The 18,220-nt window shown below is 42.6% G+C and overlaps 1 protein-coding gene across 6 annotated transcripts in view; it reads left to right on the plus strand.

Moving 5' to 3' along the window:
• The window catches only part of GOLGA3 (golgin A3), a 188,650-nt gene that overhangs the window by 143,914 nt on the left and 26,516 nt on the right, over window positions 1–18,220 (plus strand). For all 6 annotated transcript variants that reach the window (XM_078667911.1, XM_078667908.1, XM_078667909.1 and 3 more), the window contains 4 exons: window positions 5,768–5,984; window positions 6,627–6,770; window positions 8,199–8,396; window positions 11,886–12,002. In XM_078667911.1, the coding sequence (XP_078524037.1) occupies window positions 5,768–5,984; window positions 6,627–6,770; window positions 8,199–8,396; window positions 11,886–12,002 (676 nt within the window). The remainder of the gene's footprint in view (window positions 1–5,767; window positions 5,985–6,626; window positions 6,771–8,198; window positions 8,397–11,885; window positions 12,003–18,220) is intronic.

Here is an 18,220-nt window from a genome sequence, read left to right on the forward strand (position 1 = left end):
AGAGAAATATTGGGTTTTCATGGATCAGACAGTAGTTGGCCATCACATCTGTGGCGATGCCTGGATGCCGAAACTGGCCTGTTCTTTGGGACTCTATTCCTCACCAGTCACGCTTCCCACAATGCTAGTATGGGGCAGGGTCTCCCGGAGGGCCAACCTGACCACATTCCCTTCTCCCTTGACCCCGCTTTTCTCGAATCCCGCCTTTCCGTCGGGCATGAATATCGGGGCCACAGCACGTTGGGTTGAAAGGGGTTGTAAATGTCTAGGGCACTTATTTGACCTTCAAGGCCTTAACCTGTTTGAGTAACTACAATCTGACTATAATCTGTCCGCCACCGATTTTTACTTGCACTCCCAGATGATACACTGGATCTCTGGGGCTGAGACGCGATCCCTAGCTTTTACGACCGATGAAGCCATTTGAGAAATGGATAATTAGCAAAAAGGACGACAAAAGCCTTCTCTGAAATCTACTCATTCCTTACCACAGCCCTCCCTAGGGCTCACACTGCCGGACAGAAACGTTAAGGGGACAGAATTAGAGCGCACGTTGTCTGACAAGGTGTGGGAGGATGTGTTTTTATCAGGCGCACCACACTACATACTCCTCCAGCCATACGGAAACAGCTTTCAAGATTGCGACATATTAGTATTATACCCCTGATAGACTTGCCAAATGGCAATCCCAATGTGACGGTCTCTGTTGGCAGGGATGTGGCAGTCCCGGGACACTTCTCCAACTACTCTGGCATTGCCCAAAACTAACCCGCTACTGGGAAAAGATACTAGATGGCATTGATCTGGCCTTCAACGCCTCCATACCCCTGCTCCCTCTCTTAGGCCTCCCTAATGCGATAACTGTTCCCCTGCGCTCTCTTAGGGGGCGGCAAATGGCGCTTGCATTTAACCCTGCACTCAGGGTTATACTGACAAGGTGGAAATCGGACAAGATACTGGAGCACACACACTGGTTATACCAACTATGGAATCTCCTAGTGATGGAGAAGCTTTCAATGGCAGCAGCGGGGAAGAGTAAAGAATATGCCAAAACCTGGGCCCCTTTCTTAGCTATTTTTTCCACTGAATTCCGAGAATGGACCTGCCCACAATACCTCCGCATCCTAAAATGACACCACTATCATCCCATAAGTATGCGTATCACTGGTCCCCTTCCTCTCCCTGATGTGGTGGACCTGTTGTAACATCCAGGGCACATGGGCTGACATATCCTTCCTTTGTTTTGCTCACTGAAGAGAGGGGGTGGGGGAGGAATGGGGTTATGTTTTGATTTCTTTCTCATTTTAACATTATTTCTTGTTTCGTTCAGTGTTTAAATACGGAATACTACTCAGAACCTACCGCCTCGGTGGGTCGCCATACTGTTGCCTTGGCCTCTTGTTTTCTTAACTGGCATGAGTGCCCGCCCACAGCACTACCAATCTGTTACTATTCCCCCCTTAAGACGCGACGGGTCCTGATGGGTTGTAGGCGGCTTGCTGTATTTAACATGGCGAGGCCCTACTTTTATCTTTGCCTTGCTTGTACAGCCAGATTACAGCTAGCCGGCCTGCTGGGTTGTAGGCGACTCAATTCTGTTTCTCTGCTTCGTATTCCGTCAATAGAAACAGATTTAGTACTAAAAGGCCATTTGTGATGTATTTTCTTAAAGGTTTAGTTCATATGTTTCCACCCAAACTTTTTGTGGTGCTGAGTTGGAACCTTAATTTGGTTCTCTTGTTACATATAGGTACCCCATTTGAGCCAATGTACAGCTGTCCTTTGTATATTGCTGTTTCTTAAAACAGTGTTTCTCACTGCGATAACTTCAGCGCGTCAAAGTGAAAAGCAGGCTGTCTGTTCAGCATCCACACGCCACCTTTTTTTCTCAAACAAACTGTAGTTGAGAACCAAATCAGAAAATCTGCAGAAGGTTGTGACTCTTTTATGTCGGCCAATTCATCACTCTTCTGGCATTCTTTACTCCGCCTCACCCTTTGAAAGAGGAGGACTCTATCACTGGCACCACAAAGACGCCTTGAGTTTTTTAATCAATCATACCAAGAACAATCGGGAAAAGGATCAGCTCTTTGTGGGGTTCTCTGGGGCAAAGAATGGAAAAGCAGTTCAGAAAAGGACTATATCGATAAAGGACTATATCGATAGTCCTCTGGATTATGATCTGCTGTGGATTGGACAAAGCGGTACAAAAGGGGGTGGTGATGGACGGAGCATCTGAACCAATCAAACACTCACACCCAGTCAACAGATCTGGGTTTGATCCATCACCGTTCTTTAGCCCACTCTGCCACCCCAGTTCAGACATGGCCATATGCAAATCAGTCTGACCCTGTGCCTCATGTGAACAGTCCAGCCCGAACTGCCAAGCCATGCTTTCCCCTGGACCGGAAACAAGCTTCCTAGGACCGGTTTCCGGCATTTCAGCCGTCTTCAGCCAGGCTTGCTTGAATCCAGTGACAAAGTAGCAGCCTCCAGCGGATCTGAGGGCTCATTCAACCAGAGCCAAGGGTGCTACCACTGCGTTAACATGCGGTTTACCTTTTTCAAACATCAATCAGGCTGCAATGTGGGCATCAGTTCACAGGCCAGTACTGCCTTGATATCCAGATCTGGTGGGAGGGACACTTTGCCCATTCGGTCCTGCAGGACTCTTTAGTTTGAGCCATTCCACTTACCAACCACTCTAGGAAGTTCTGCTTTGGTATTTATTCACAAAGTGAGAAATCTGGAGTAAGAAGTTCCCATCAGATAGCATAGTAATAAATATAGTTGACACCTGAAACCAAAACATACCTGGTTTAAATGAGTATACTTAGTGTGTTTGCATGCATGTCTTAACTATTAACAGAGGTCCTAGGCTGCTCCACCCACTCTCCCTATAGAGTTAAAATTTGCATAACTGCACGTCTAGCTGAGAAGAGCAAGCAATACAAGCATTACCTTGCAGTGGCGGCTGGTGACATTTAAAATAGGCGGGGCGTAAAATTGACGGTGGAGAAAAGTCCATACAGGAACAAAGACCAGAGGCTATTAGAATGTTAGAGAAGTTGGCCGGTGATTTCATAATATGCGCCACACGAGATAACAGTCCTGCAGACTTCCCACACACTCACACATGAAAAAGACAGCACATAAAGCAGGGGTACAAGCTTAACAGTCTGTTAAGCCTCCACAGGCTGCCGGGTCTCTGAGGATGGCTGCAGCCTGTTCTGGCACTCCGGAGATTTCTAATTTAAAACCTCTTTTAAATGCATGCCATGTTTTCAAATCTGTCTGACTCTTGCACAAGCTTGCCTGAACACCTTCACACTATTACTGAGGTGAAAACCTATACACGATAAAACGAAGACGATAAAATAAAAACAAACTGCAAACATGAAAGAGGGGCAAAGTGATTTCGAGTCAGGGTGCTCAAGTGTTGGTGCAAGTGTTGCATAAGGGACGCTGCTTCTAATTGGACAATTAAGGTTCTTCATTCCCACCCCGTAACCTCACGCAAATCAGCCAAATATGCATTCCAAGTGCCTGTTTCATGTCTCTGCCACTGAACTTAGAAGGCCAAGATTTCTATGTTCACTCCTCTTGTTAGCTGGTCCTGCATAGCCCTATACAAACTTGACTAGTTAACCAATACGAGCCACGCATGCCCTTTCCAGCTCTACAGTTGACGTATGCCCTCTCGGTAGATATGAATCGGTTTTGAAATAGTTATATTCAGCCTAAGATCTCAATTTCCCTTCTGAAATGATCCGTAATGACGATGTAAATGCCGCGTGACACGCATAATGGACGGCTGTTTGTAGTATAGAGTCTGGCGGGTCTGCAGCGTTAGTTCAAGGGAATAGTTCGGTGTCATATCACAGATGCTGTACATGTAGATCAATTTGCCCGACAGCACAGTAAACACAGACCTCGTTTGAAGGGCCTACATGAAAAAAACACATGGTACTGCACCAGCGTTACCCCCAAACTACAACAGACTTCCAGGCCAATTAGCTTGTGAATGGCAGACGAAACAGTTTCCCTTGCTGTTGAATGTCACAAAAATAAAACCATCACAACGGCCCAGTTAATTACATAAACAGACTCTGACTCAGAATAATAAAATAAATGTAAAAAAACTTACCTTGGCTTCCCGCTCTGACTCCCGACTCGAGTCCTGTCCCGAGACTGCAGACTCCCGCCATCCTGGATTTTGAATGCCTCGTCAGAGTCGTCACTGAAGGCTGCAGGCAGCCTCCCTCCCCTCCATGGCAGCCGGCGCTGATTGGTTTGGCCGGCTGCCCTAAGCACGTCATTTCTCCTAGTCTGCATCCTGCAGAACGGAGAGTGGGAGGAGGCTTGGGGGAGCGGCTTGCCCACTGTTGCTAATACTGTCTGTTTGGACAGCCTCTCAGGCTGTCCAAACAGTCAGTATTAATAACAGTGGGCAAGCCACTCCCCCAAGCCACTCCCCCCTGCCCTGAGGCTCGAGTAAACAGGAAGTTTTGCTGACTGCTTTCTCGCTGTGCGAGAAGGGCAGGCAGAAACAAATGGTAGTTATAAATAAATAACTACCATTTGTTTCTGCCTTCTTCTCGCACGGCGAGAAAGCAGGGGGGCGGCGCCCAAACGCCCCCATGGTAAAACCGCCACTGTTACCTTGGCAAATCACGTGCTGGGAGATTTTATAAGAATTTTTTTTTCCAATAAAGAATTTGATGAAATCATAAGAAGATTGACAAAGAACTTATTTTGAATCGTCTGGATCTTTGATTCTGAGAATTATATCTGCTACACTTTGTCCTAATGTCCAGTAGTGGGTTTATTGACCCTGAATGAATCATTACTTGGTTAGAATTTAAAAGAGACTAATAAGGTGTGCTTGGGTAGCCTCAGTTTTGCTTTTTCTGTTATATGGTTTTCACAGTTTGTGGGTTCCTACAGCACTTCAGGGTAGTAGGTGCTTGAGGCAAATGTAGCAGCCGAATTTCACATATATGTTGTGCTTCACAATATTTGTATCATGCTCTATAAAAAGTACAAAATACAACTGTGGTTGTTGAATTGTGCAGACATTTCCTTAGGGAACACTACTATCCAATTCCTATAGTAATACAAGCATTACCTGTAAGGATGTTCTCTGCGTTCTTTTGCCTTGCACTGTTTGATGGCAGGTAGACTTTCATAGCAGTGTAGAGCAATGGCTCCTCCATCAAACATTGATCGCTGAGACATGCACGTAAAGGCAATAGATGCCCTCTGCTTCAACAAAGGGAGGTCTGGTCTTTCCACCATCTTGATGTGTAAAACTGGGACAGTGTGACATGCACTCTGGTTTGTTTTTTCTTTTTTATTTCCAGCCTGCATAACTGCAGTGCCGGGCTGTACAAAAGATAAGATGGAATACAATCAAAACACAGCATGTAGGTCAGGTTTCAGTCTCGAAGCAGTAGTGGAAGCATAGATTAAGGGAAGAAGCAGTAACAAGACATCAGGCTTGAGTACTTTTTAGAAGGATCGTAGATGCATTATTAGTTCCAGGTTCTGGTTCAGGCATTGTGAATGGGAGCGAATCCTGCAGGCTTGAAAGAAGAGTAATGTGAAGTTTGTTTAGTTCTGGTGCTGTAAGGCTGGATATTTAAGCCAAGGTTGGTACTGATCTATTGAAATAGAACACAGAGTCTCTGGAGAGCGCTTGTAGTTGTATGAAGGTGTTTGCAAGGAGAACTGTGAAGTGACTGTAAGGACAATCCTTTCCTTTTAGAGCGATCACAGAGCAGAAACATAGAATGAAGCGTCTGGGGACTGATCTGACCAGTGCTCAGAAGGACATGAAGCTGAAGCACAAGGCCTACGAGAATGCGGTCGGCATTCTCAGCCGCCGGCTCCAGGAGGCTCTGACCGCCAAGGAAACTGCTGAAGCCGAGCTCAACCAAATGAAGGCTCAAGTGACCGAAGGAGGAGACAACCAGGCGTTTCAGGTAGGTAGATGATTTATCTGAAGCTTTCTTTTGAATGCTGTGCTAAGGAAAGGGTATGAGCCCAGCTTTTAAAACTGCGTGAAGGTATTCAGAATATTATTGAATTAAACTGCTGTGTTAAGACTGTTGTCCTCTTATATGGTTCAGCCATATCAGTTCAAATGAAATTGCAAAATGTTATATCATCATGTTGTAAAGTACCGAAAGCTGCAGTTGGTCAGGTAGCGTCCCTTATATTCGCTGCTCATCAGCAGAGAGATTTTTCCTTTTTCATTTGGATTTTTTACAGAAATTTTAGGGATGATATATGAGGGAAACTGGTACCCTGACATGGCAGGCATGCTTAAGATATAGCTTCTCTTTTCTTGAAAATTTTCTAAGTTAGCGTGTCTGGTGTTCTTCTGTCATCTTGCAACTGTCTTCTCCCTCTGTGAGCTTAAGCTGATTGAACCTAATGCACATTCTGTAATGGCAGCAATGGAATCCGGGGGTGCAGACTCTAAAACTAAACCCTATGGCTTTGTTAGCATGAAAGAGCAATGTGATTGACATGTAAGTGCAGGGGTTATTGGGGTCATAATCTCATGGAGTGCAGTAAACTGAGCTCCCTCTTTAACCACACTGTGTGCACTTTGTGTGCAGGAGAAGGTCCGAGGCTTAGAGGCTGAGCTGCAAGCTGTCAGTCAGAGTAAAATGATGCTGGAGAAGGAGCTACAGGAAGTGATTTCACTCACTAGCCAGGAGCTGGAGGAGTATCGAGAAAAAGTGATGGAGCTCGAGGACGAGGTAACTGCATGCATCTCCATCTGTCACACTCGCTGTTTCTCTTCTCTTACCTGCTTCATTTTTGTTTTCTGTTTTGATGGCAATGCATGCAGTGTTTTGTCCTCACTTCCCTCATTTCTATTCTTATTGTATTTTTTCATTCTGTCTGTGTACAGGGTATGTTGTGTTCTTTCATTTTCTCTAGTGTCTCGTTTACATTTGGGAGTGGGCAATTTCCTTATCTGATCTCCAGTAGACATGGTGTTTTCCAGCTGTTTATGTTTTTTATAATGATTGGTAATGGTGAACGCCAATTTCTAAGAGATCTTTGATTCGAGAACGCAAAGCAACTGATTCACTGGGAGAGAGCAGTCTTTGTCCAAGATGACAAAGGCATAGTTAAGACACCACAGCGTCTCCCACAAATTCTTTTATTGAAACAGTGGACTGTCCTCTAATGCAAGAATCTTGTTTAATGTCAATGTAGATGTTTGTAATACATACTTCTTCAGAAATGCATCAGATTTAACAACTGGTGCAGAATAGAATCGAACACCATTGTATTTCACTTTTGTCACCAATTAACCAATCAACTAAAATGTATTATTTCTTGGCTTTTAATTAGTTTTCCCCATAACTTTCCAATTTGTTTGCTACTATGTGATTGACTGACAAACCTGTAAAATTTAAGAATTTAAAAGAACTAATAGCAACACGGGTAAGATTTCATATCCAAAAAATTATTCTTTATATCTTTATACATCAAATAAAGTGAAGGGTACAGATCAAAAAGATTCAATCAATAAAACAAATGAGCAAAGGAATGAAGAAATCTCCTAATGAACATTTGAATGATAGAAGTGCAATCAAAGTTATTAAAAAACACACTCCTATTAAATAATAGTGAGGGTCAAATACAAAATTAATTGAAACTGTAGAGATGGACTTGATGGTCCATCTCTACAGTTTCAATTAATTTTGTATTTGACCCTCACTATTATTTAATAGGAGTGTCTGTATTTTAATAACTTTGATTGGACTTGTATCATTCAAATGTTCATTAGGAGATTTCTTCATTCCTTTGCTCATTTGTTTCATTGATTGAATCTTTTTGATCTGTACCCTTCACTTTATTTGATGTATAAAGAATAATTTTTTGGATATGAAATCTTACCCGTGTTGCTATTAGTTCTTTTAAATTCTTAAATTTTACAGGTTTGTCAGTGAATTAACAATTTGGCAAATTTTGATTCTTATAATTAATCATACAGACTCCAAATCACGTTGGATCAGACAAATAATGAGATAGATCTGTGAAGTCTGAGTTTTGAGAACATAAACAAACAAAACCCTTGCAGGTACTTGTGTTTTTTTCTACATTTGCCCGAACCCGCAAGGGTATATTTGGTCATCCACCTCTTTTTCATACTATGTGATTGAACGTCCTAGCTTCAGGAATCAAGAGGGTTTCGGCGGAAGATAAAGCGCCTGGAAGAAATCAATAAGAAGCTCTCGCTGGAGGTAGAGCATGAAAAGGGGAAGCTGATGGGTCTTGGACAGGCTAACACTGCCTTGCGGGAGCACAACAACATCCTGGAGACAGCCCTGGCAAAGAGGGAAGCAGACTTGGTGCAGCTAAACCTTCAGGTATTTCAAGCGGATGTGCGTTGTTGTATTTATGAATATACAAACAAGAAAAATTTGTGTGCCCACCCATCTATCGGCTGTTATTTAAAAATAAGACCCAACCGTAAAAAGTAGCACTTAAGGTTATTAGTGCATGTTGCTTGCTTAATTGATAATCCCAATGTTCTAAGGGACACTAATTGGTAGTGGGTGATTTATAAAGAAAATTAGCAATTTGTTTTCTCAGAAGAGAGTGTCTTTATTGAAGTTGAAAGCTGAACTATTGACAAACACATGATCGAATATAAATCTGTGAGATGGATGAGTACAACCTCTTTTAGTTAAAAAAACAAATCTGAAACCTAAAATAAAATAGAATACTTTGAAAGGTGGCTATAACAACTTTAGTTGCATAATACAGCTATCTTTTTGGATGGGGTGAAAGACAAACTGATTGAACTGCAAAATTATACAGGTGAGAGGTATCTTGCTTTTCATTGCATTAGCGCATTAATTTAGCTTCACTGGCACCTACCAGTTAAGACTCACCGTCTTCAATGTCTATGTGGCACTCGTATCTAGCATCATCTCTGCACGCATGAGCGCCTTATGTACACGGTTGATATATCTGGGAAAGACCATCCAGTAACAAACTCCCCGAACCTAATGCCACACTACAAGTAACTCCATATCCTCTTGTAGCTGCATGTAGTGTTCTGTGGGCTGCTGTTGTAAGCCTTTGCCGTTTTTATGTTGTATATAACTGGCTTTTCTGACCTTATTGTCCCAAATCTTACAACGTTTGCTGCATCTACATTTGTGTCAAAACCTATTTGTCCATGAGAAAATCCTAATTGCCAATCACAGAATCAAGAATTGTTTTAGAGGCTTTCTGGTGCATAGAATCTGCAATCAGTTGTATTTTTTTATTTTTTTTTAGCAAATATGATTTGCTCACACAACGGTTCCGCCCGTATGGTGGAATTTCCATGTAAGCACATTTGTTCTGAGCAAGTATTTTTGGGCAAAAGTTGGTGAGCACTGACAAACCCTTACTTTTGTAAGTACTCACCATGCATCTGCAGGTAGTTTCTCACACAAGTACAATTGTATGTTGCTTTTCTCTCATTTGATGAAAGTACATGTATTTTCATGGTGGAAATGGTAATGACTCGCCTTCATATTCGATGAAGATGTATTGGAAGGGCTTAATGCACAAGGAACATTGTTTACCATGTTAAAAAAACAAAAATAATGTTTTTATGGTCAAATGCACTTTTATGTTACTTTTCCATGTGGAAATGTATACCTGTTACATTTCACTTTGCATGAATGGGTACACGTTGAATATGTGTTGCTCAGGAAAATACCCACAAGTTTTCCTGGAATTCCACAAACTGTGGTAATTTCCTTGGAACATAGGTGTAAAACCAAAAATACATTTCAAACCTTTTGAGTTTTATGATCAGCCCTAAACTGTTTTTCCATCGTGTGGGTGGCTCTGGAGAGGAGGAAGATGTGTGCAGGAGGAGGAAGATGTGTGCAGTAAAACTTAGGACAAAAGGAAACTAAAAAGTTATTTATTTATTTGTCACATTTTGTGTAGCGCAAAATTTACCCGAAGGTATCCGGGCGCTTAACAACATTATTCACATCCGCAACAGCATGAGTTACATTTATGAGTATAGATACATAGTGACCATATGAAAATGAAAAGTACAACAGGCATCAGTATATACAGGTGATACCATTTTGGGGTAGATCTGTAAGACGATAAATGCGGTAGCTAAGGAATATAAATATATGTAGGGCACTTTAGAGATAGATACAGTACATATATAAATAGTGCAATAGAGATTTAGTATAGCAGCAAGAGTAGAGATTATATGTGGAGTACATAAAATACGTAATAGTACAAAGTAGATATTTAGGTAGCTAAAGGTAGCTAAAGAGGGTGGTGTGACAGTGAGGGGGTAGCGGCACAGTTTTCTCAGAGGTAGTGCTGCTCAGATATGTTTAGAGGTTGTGGGGAGTTAGCCAACCAACCAAGCATTCTGATGGTTTAAGGTTGTGGGTTTAAGAATTTGTTGAAGAGGAGCTGTTTCAGTTTCTTCTTGAAGTGAAGGAGTGATTGATTGTCACATAAATCTTGAGTTAGCGATTTCCATATTCCCGGAGAATGAGTCGGTGCAAGATTTCTGTTTCCTAAAATTTGGTGGAAACTGGATAAGACTGTCAGAGCTTCGGAGAGGTCTCCTTTGTCCAGCTTTTGATCATTTATTTACGAGGTAGGCTGGTGTTTCCGTGTAAAGAGCTTTGTGGGTTATGCATAATGTTCGGATCCCACCCTCGTCGCCATAAAATGTTGTAAGAAAGATGAAGCTGGAGCTAGCAGGTACAGATAATCTCTTTATTGAGAAAGTAACAACGGAGAAAAACCCGACCAGCAGAGCCGAGTTCGAATCTCCATCTAACGGCTCTGTCCAAGAACCCTGGACTCGGAGGCACGAGGGAAATGCCTCCACGAGCCCAGAGACTCTCAAACCAGCACGAGGACATAGTATATAATGAACATAACAATTTTGAATATAGCTCTTGCCTCGATTGATAGCCAGTTGAGTGTCTCTCCCTCGACCGTAGTCTAGCTGCTGTGTGGAGTGTGGCTTCAAAGGGGCTAGGTGTGTTTTTGGGCACCTACAATTGTTGCATTACCATAGTCTAGCTTGGGGACAAATAGTGATTACACTACAGTCTTTAGGTCTTCAATGGGGATGAAGGGTTTGCCTTTTTCTTTTGAAGTGTTTCAGCATGTAGAAGGCACTTTTAGCAGAGGCATTAACATGCTCCTTCATACACACGATTGACTGTCCAGTGTGGTTCCTAGTGAATTGACAGAGTCCATTTCGAACGGTGAGGTTATCAAGCCAGATATCTACAGAAAAGGATGTATCTTTGGCTTGGATGAGAAGAAATTAAATTTTGCTGGTGTTGAGCTTAAGATGGTTGTTGGTCAACCAGGATTTCACAGTGGCGCTAGTGCTATTTAAGTGCTGGATGTCTTTGGTTGATGAGATTCTCATATAGAGTTGAGTGTCATTTGCATAGAGATGAAAGACAAATTTGGCATGTTTCAGGGTTATAGCAAGGAGTTCTATATAAAGGTTGAAAAGAGCAGGAGACCGGATTGAACCTTGCGGGACTCCTTGTGTGACTGGTGCTGCTTTTGAGGTCGAGCTGTTTAATTTGATTAGTTGAGAGCGTTGATTCAGGAGAGAGGTGAACCATTGAAGGGCTGTTCCTTTGATGCCTGTATGATGGCTCATCCACCACCTCTGTGATCCTTGCTGTTGCAGCGAATGATAGAGAAGTTCTGATTTAATTTTCAAAGATTTCCTTTGCAGGATCTATGTGGTATTGGCACATGTTTCATTGGAGTGAGAAGCATGCAGTGTGTCTGCTGCTTTCCTGTGCTTTAATAACATGTTCTGCTGTACTTTCATCCGGCCACAGGTGCAGGCGGTTCTGAAGCGCAAAGAGGAGGAAGACCAGCAGATGAAGCAACTTGTACAGACCTTGCAGACTGCCCTTGAGAAGGAGAAACGACAGGTTCACCAACTCCGCGAGCAGGTACTGGCCATGTTGTTTGACAAGTGTAGTGTTGGTGCTGGGATTATGTCATATTATAATAACAAATATTCAGGCCAACAAGTTGGATGACTGTGATACTTAAAAACGTCTAACGTAGTGCTAGATAATTGGGTCTGACTGGAACCCCCTAAACTCTGCAGCCCCAGCAGCTCACTCATCTTGATTCTTTTCAGCCATTTCCTCCACATCCCAAGCTCCTCATTCAGTTGAATGCTCTATATCTCTAAATATCACTCTGCATGCTGCTCACTTGGATTACTGATGCAGACCTCCACTGCTTAATTTGTAAAACAAATAAGTGTCAAGTATTTCATGGCACGCCAGTGCAGCTTCTGCAACCTGCCAGCACTGCCAAATTACAAAACCACTATACCCTTATAACCAAAACATTCCCAAAAATGTCCCCGTTTTGATTATTCCATGTCACTGCAACTGTTCGAACGGACTTGATGAGGTATTTTTATATTAACTTACATTTACATTATATGTGTAAACAGTCTATCGATGTGATATTCAAAACAATAGACTGACAGTGCCACCATATTGTGGATCATTAGGAATAAGTGCCAGTGTTGAAAAATAAGTTCTGGTGTCGAGCACCAGAAAACACCAGCACAAATTAAGCACTGCACACCTCAATATAGCATTGTCCAAGCTGCGTCCACAAGTAAGCGCAGTATTGCTCTAAAGAAGAATTCATGCTGGCTAATCATGCAAGAGCTCTAGAAATTTAGAAACCTCAGTCCAAAGGGCGATTTCAAGTTACTTCTTTTGTGCTCCCCTCCTTCCATTAATGGATTTTGCACCATTTGTGTTGGTTTTGGCTTATAAGCACAACAAAGCTGTGATCTGAGGACGATGGGATGCAGTTTCTGGAGATCTCTCCTGAAGGTTTCTTAGATATATATATAATACACATGGTTCACATAAGTCCTCGAAAGGAGAATGCATCTAAAAACGTTAGCTTTGTGTGGCATTTCCCTTCGACAACTGCTTCTAGTGGAAAGGTCTGGCACGCCTTGTTCTGAGTTCAGTGCTCTGATCATCTCGATTTTTCTACTGTGGCTGAAACCGCAAGCATGTGTACAAACGGATTGTTGAACATCCCCGGCTGTGTTTTCTGCAGCTGCATTTTCCTTCAGCAAAAATAAGAACCCTTTTGCAAAGGTTGGGTCACTTTCAGTGAAATCAAGTTCTAGTTTTAGTTTCTCTAAAACCATGCACAAGCTGATCCTTCTAATATCGCGCATGTTATCTTCTGTACGTCATCATATGTCGTTTGTTTATAGTGACCGAGTGACATGATGTCCAGAGGTTGGAAGTAGATGTTTTTGGAACACGTTCTCTGATAGCAGCCTGGTGATTTGTCAGATCTCTTTCAGAATGTTTTGGTCTGCAGAAGAAACTGAGCATGCCCTTTCTTATGCTTGTACAGACTGAATGTCAAGCAGCAAGGCTAGGATCCCACACTGCATCTTACTGTCCTTAAAAGAATGGCATTGTGGCCAGCTACTGGTCTGCACAAGAGAATGCGTCTGCAGGCTGCCCTCGGGTAGAGCGTCCAAGCCTGTCAGCCCATCCATAGGATTCAAATATTTGTGTGCAATACATTTACACTCTTTGTTTAGTTTGGTTGGAGTATCGTCAAAAAAGAAAGGTAAGAAGTCACAGCAGTCATTGAGATTGTGAGTTGGTTCCTATGGGGGAGGGGGAAATAAACTGAGAAATTTTTGCACAGCGGCTTGGATATTTATAAAGAAACAGATCCTTTTTATTCATGTAGCTTATACAGAACTAATTTACTTCTAGATGTGAGACAGTTCAGGAGGGGATTGTTTGAAGTGGGTCTGTGGCATCCCTGAAGGAATGGAAGTGGGAAGCACCCTGATATGAAAATCAGACCGTCCCATAGCTCAGGGCCAGAACAGCACGCTTTTCCATCCTCCTCCACATCCAATTGGCTTTTTGCTAGCTCGTTGACCAAAATTGTGGGGTACATTTTATGCCATCTTGAGGAGTTTTGGCAAATAACCTAACTGGTACTGCTTACATTTGTGTTTTATGTGTCTGAAATACCAATGTGAGGGTGGAAATGATCTAAATATTCTGGTAAATTTGTTGCTATAAACTGCTGGAGCCTGGACTGCAGTTGTAGCCGTTAGTTGCCGTTATCCGGAGAGATTTCATTATTGCTTCTTAGATCCGATATTAAGGTACTTATGACAATGGGCAGGATGCTTAACTGTTCTAAAATCGGTGAGCAGTGGCATTGTGTTTAAATCAGAGGTGACTGATTTTGCACTCGTGTTATAAGGCTGTTTAAGTTGTTGAGCTTATGATTTATCCCAGCAAAGTAGGCAGCTATTTTATTTAGTATATTTAGTTGCATATCCATTTTGCTCGTACTAAATGCACAATTATTTGTAGGTGCATCTGGGCCTTGGGCATGCCAAGTAAATATGAGCCCGTGGGGTCTTGTTGGGCCAGCGCAGTGTGGATGACAAGTAGCCCAGTTGGGTCCTGGGGGCTGGTGAAGTGCAGTTGAGACGTTGATGACCTTAGCATGCCAAATGCTGGCGTGCCAATGAGGACTGGGACACGGCATGTACAGGTGGACTTGTGTTTACGGCAATGCCAAGTGCAAATGGGTTTGATTAGAGCAAGGATACATGTCAAACCCTTGTTGGCCTCTGGGGGAGGACATTCCGACTCTGGCAGGCGCATGTGATGCTATGGAAAAGAGAACTTCAAGTACGGAAGGCTGACTATGCCGCCCGTGTAGCATTGGTCACTATTCCATTTCAAATGCACTGATGGATGCCATTTGAAGCCAGGCCAAATAAGAGCCTTAGGGGCTCGAGTGGACTTACCGATGGCATTTTGCCGGTCTTCTTGTAGGGGTCTGTAAAAACAACACTATGTAAATAGTGGCTTCAAGGACACATAAGGCCAAATTCGTGTCTGTAGCATCCACTTTGTAAAAGATGGGCGGCGTGGGATCTCTGCCTGCTTCTATTCTTTCCGTGAGCATGTGATGGATGGATGGCAGCGTTTATGAGGTTTATATAATGGCACGTGTATCCCTCCCACAGCACAACTTCAGTCTCTAAACAGATGTCATCACTCGTATGACAGTAGTGAGCTTCTACCCTATGATTTTTTTAAGATGCATTTTCTACCTGACTAGTGCAGCGCTCTGGTATAGCTGTCGGACCCCCCCTCCCCACCCCCCATATGTGCCTATCTCACTGCTTACAAGCGATAAATCTTGCGGTCAGGAGTACAGTAACAGAACCATGTTGGGTTTTCTTGATGGCAGCTGGTTGGCATCTTTTATTGTTTTTAATGTTGTCTTACTCTAGTCTAGACCCAATCCTTCTCATAATGAACACATTTTGTTTCATGTTATGGGGATGTCAAAGCTCGTGCAACACACAAATATGTTGTAAAACACCGGCCCCTCTATGATGCCACATAAGGACAAAACTGAAACAAACACTTGAAGCCACCTGAAGACCCTCCTTCGACAAAGATTTTGAAAAGCATGCCTCTTATTATATAATTATTGGAATTATCAGTGCCTCTCCTTTTCTTCCAATGATTCTGACATAAATATTGAGGATGTACAGAATGCCAGCTGGGTTAGACCTCGCACCATTTTTTTGTTGCCATTTTTTATTGAATTTTACAATGAGAATACATAATGAGAATAAAGATAAGAAAGCAATAAGATTAGAAATAAATAGATGACATCTGTGCAAGTAAAAAAGCAGCAATAGATACATTACATTTGTTATTTAAATAAATCATACAGAAATGACATATATGAAGAAATATAGAACGAATAAATATTTAAATAATTGAATAGACAACACCTTTTAATGCACAGGCTATGATTTAACATCAACAGGCATGCTGCTGGTGAGGAACTCACTCTCTTCATACTGTACCCATCATTGGAATTGCTCTTCTAATTGATGGATAGGTGGTCAGATTTATAAAGCCAAATTAAATGGACCGAACAATCCTTGGGTGCTGAGCGAGAACAGCCTGAAAAATAATAATTCAAAGGATATCTAACCAATTGATGTTGAGACCTCATTCATGTCCTCTCTTTTATACTACTGTAAAGCGCTCTGATATCTTTCGGGATCTTGTTCGCGCTATATAAAACATTATACATTTTGTCTGAATGGTACCACATAGCTTCAACTGCTGCCTGCAGCGTGTTCAGCAGCACCGTACCAATGTCATGAAATAGTAAACTACCTGAGCCTTTTTGGGATATGAATGTTTATTCGAACTTGCTGTTTCAGTGGCTGGTTTATTTAAGGCAAAAGGGTTTTCTGGTGCAGAAATATACATATAATATTCGATCTGATTAGGACCAAAAGCCTCTATATAGCTTACAGGTTAGGCTTCTTCGATGAACTGCTAAGACTCTGGACGGGTATTAAGAGATGTGTCAGAGCTTTCTAGGATCCGACTGGTGCTGCATAATGAGGAACTTGGATGGATCGAATGGTCAGCAGTTTGGGCCTGCTTCACAGAAGCCTCTTCCTTGGATGCCGAGATGGAAACTGCAGTTGCAGTCCTGGTTGACCCTACATCTGTTTGGCTGCTGAGAGCCACTTTTGGCAACTCTTTTTTCCATCAAGGGGCATTCCTGAGATAGGTCAACAGATAATGTTCTCATTAGTAGATACTGCGAGTTTTGGTAATTGTTGTCTGATGAAATAGCAATCTCTTCCGTTGTCTTTCGGTTTCCCCTCACCAAACCTCAAACTGCTATTATAAGCTGAGTTTGGGGTTGCTATATTAGAATCTGTCAAAAAAGAAAGAAAAATGGTTTAAGTTGAAATATTATATATTTTTTTAACTCTTTTTAGGTTATAAGTTGACACATGCAAAAGATTTTTGGTGGGCACTTTCGTTTTCTTAAGTGCGGCATTTGATTTCCTACTTCTCCACGACACCATTGAAAGCGAGCTTAGCTTCCCGGATCTCACCCTGTGTATATAGTAGAACTTGGCCCTTTCAAATTTGCTAGTAATGTTGGTCTAAAGTAAGCTGAAAAATATTCTTCAAGGTGGGCTCACTCAGTCTCCTGTTACTGCCTCAGCCTCCTTTATTCTTATTCCCTCCTTTTATCCTTCTTTTATTTCTCCTTGTCCTTTGATCTTTATTCTTTACCTTTTCTTTTGTCCTTCCTTTATCTTTCCTTACCCTCCAGAAGGGCTATTAACTTCCACAGGTTAAATAACAAGTGTCACTGTCTTGTTGAACCACCAGCAACCAGGAGCAATAGTCACCACCCCTCCTCACTGTCCTCTTCTGCACAACGCAAGCACTCTTGGCTATGCCGCTATGGACATGCCTACACAGGGATGTATGTCATGACAACGCGGGCTTTACCACGCGGTGCCATTACGACGCATCCATTACAACGCAAGTTGTTACAACAACTTGCACTGGAGGCGCTGGATTGTGGAATAGTTTAATTTTCTATTCCAACTCCAGCCCACGTAACAGTAGGGAAAGTGTTGGAATAGAAAATAAAACTATTCCTTTACCAAGAGCGCCCTCCAGCGCAAGTTGTTGTAACGACTTGCATTGTGATGGCAGCGCGGTGTAAAGCCCGCGTTGTCGTGGCTGTCTCCCCCTACACAGCACCAATGCCCAACATCAAACATCTCACCGAAGCACACGACTTCCTTTAAAGTTGTAAGCTCCAAGGAGCTAGTCAGTGCTCGCCAAGGGCAGCGATGTGCTTCGGCGCTAATGTCTACATGCGGCAAATGGGGGCCTCCCAGGCCAGCATGTACACCCCAGTCTAAGCTGACTTTGGCTGTGTTGAGAACAGCAACTAGGCTTTGAAGTGATACTTGGAACCCGTTGCTTTCTTCCAGGAAGGAAAAACTGAAAGGCCTGCGAGGCTATGAGGCTGTGCATCTGTGAGCCTTAAAGACATATTGTGTCATTACCATTATTCTATAATCCGTCAATCCTCTGGAACACCTGGAAACCAAGTACGCCAACTACTCCCCTGTAGTGCTCCTTTACAGTTTCAATACACCATGCCGCCAGCCTGCCTCTGCACCTCACCTGGGCTCAGAAGTCACCATAGAGTCACCAGAGGTAGAGTGAGAACTATGCTGAGCCTACGCAGGAGCTGTAAAATGGACGACGTGAGAGGA

This window comes from Lissotriton helveticus, chromosome 11 (genome assembly GCF_964261635.1).
Source record: "Lissotriton helveticus chromosome 11, aLisHel1.1, whole genome shotgun sequence".
Taxonomy (NCBI): Eukaryota; Metazoa; Chordata; class Amphibia; order Caudata; family Salamandridae; genus Lissotriton; species Lissotriton helveticus.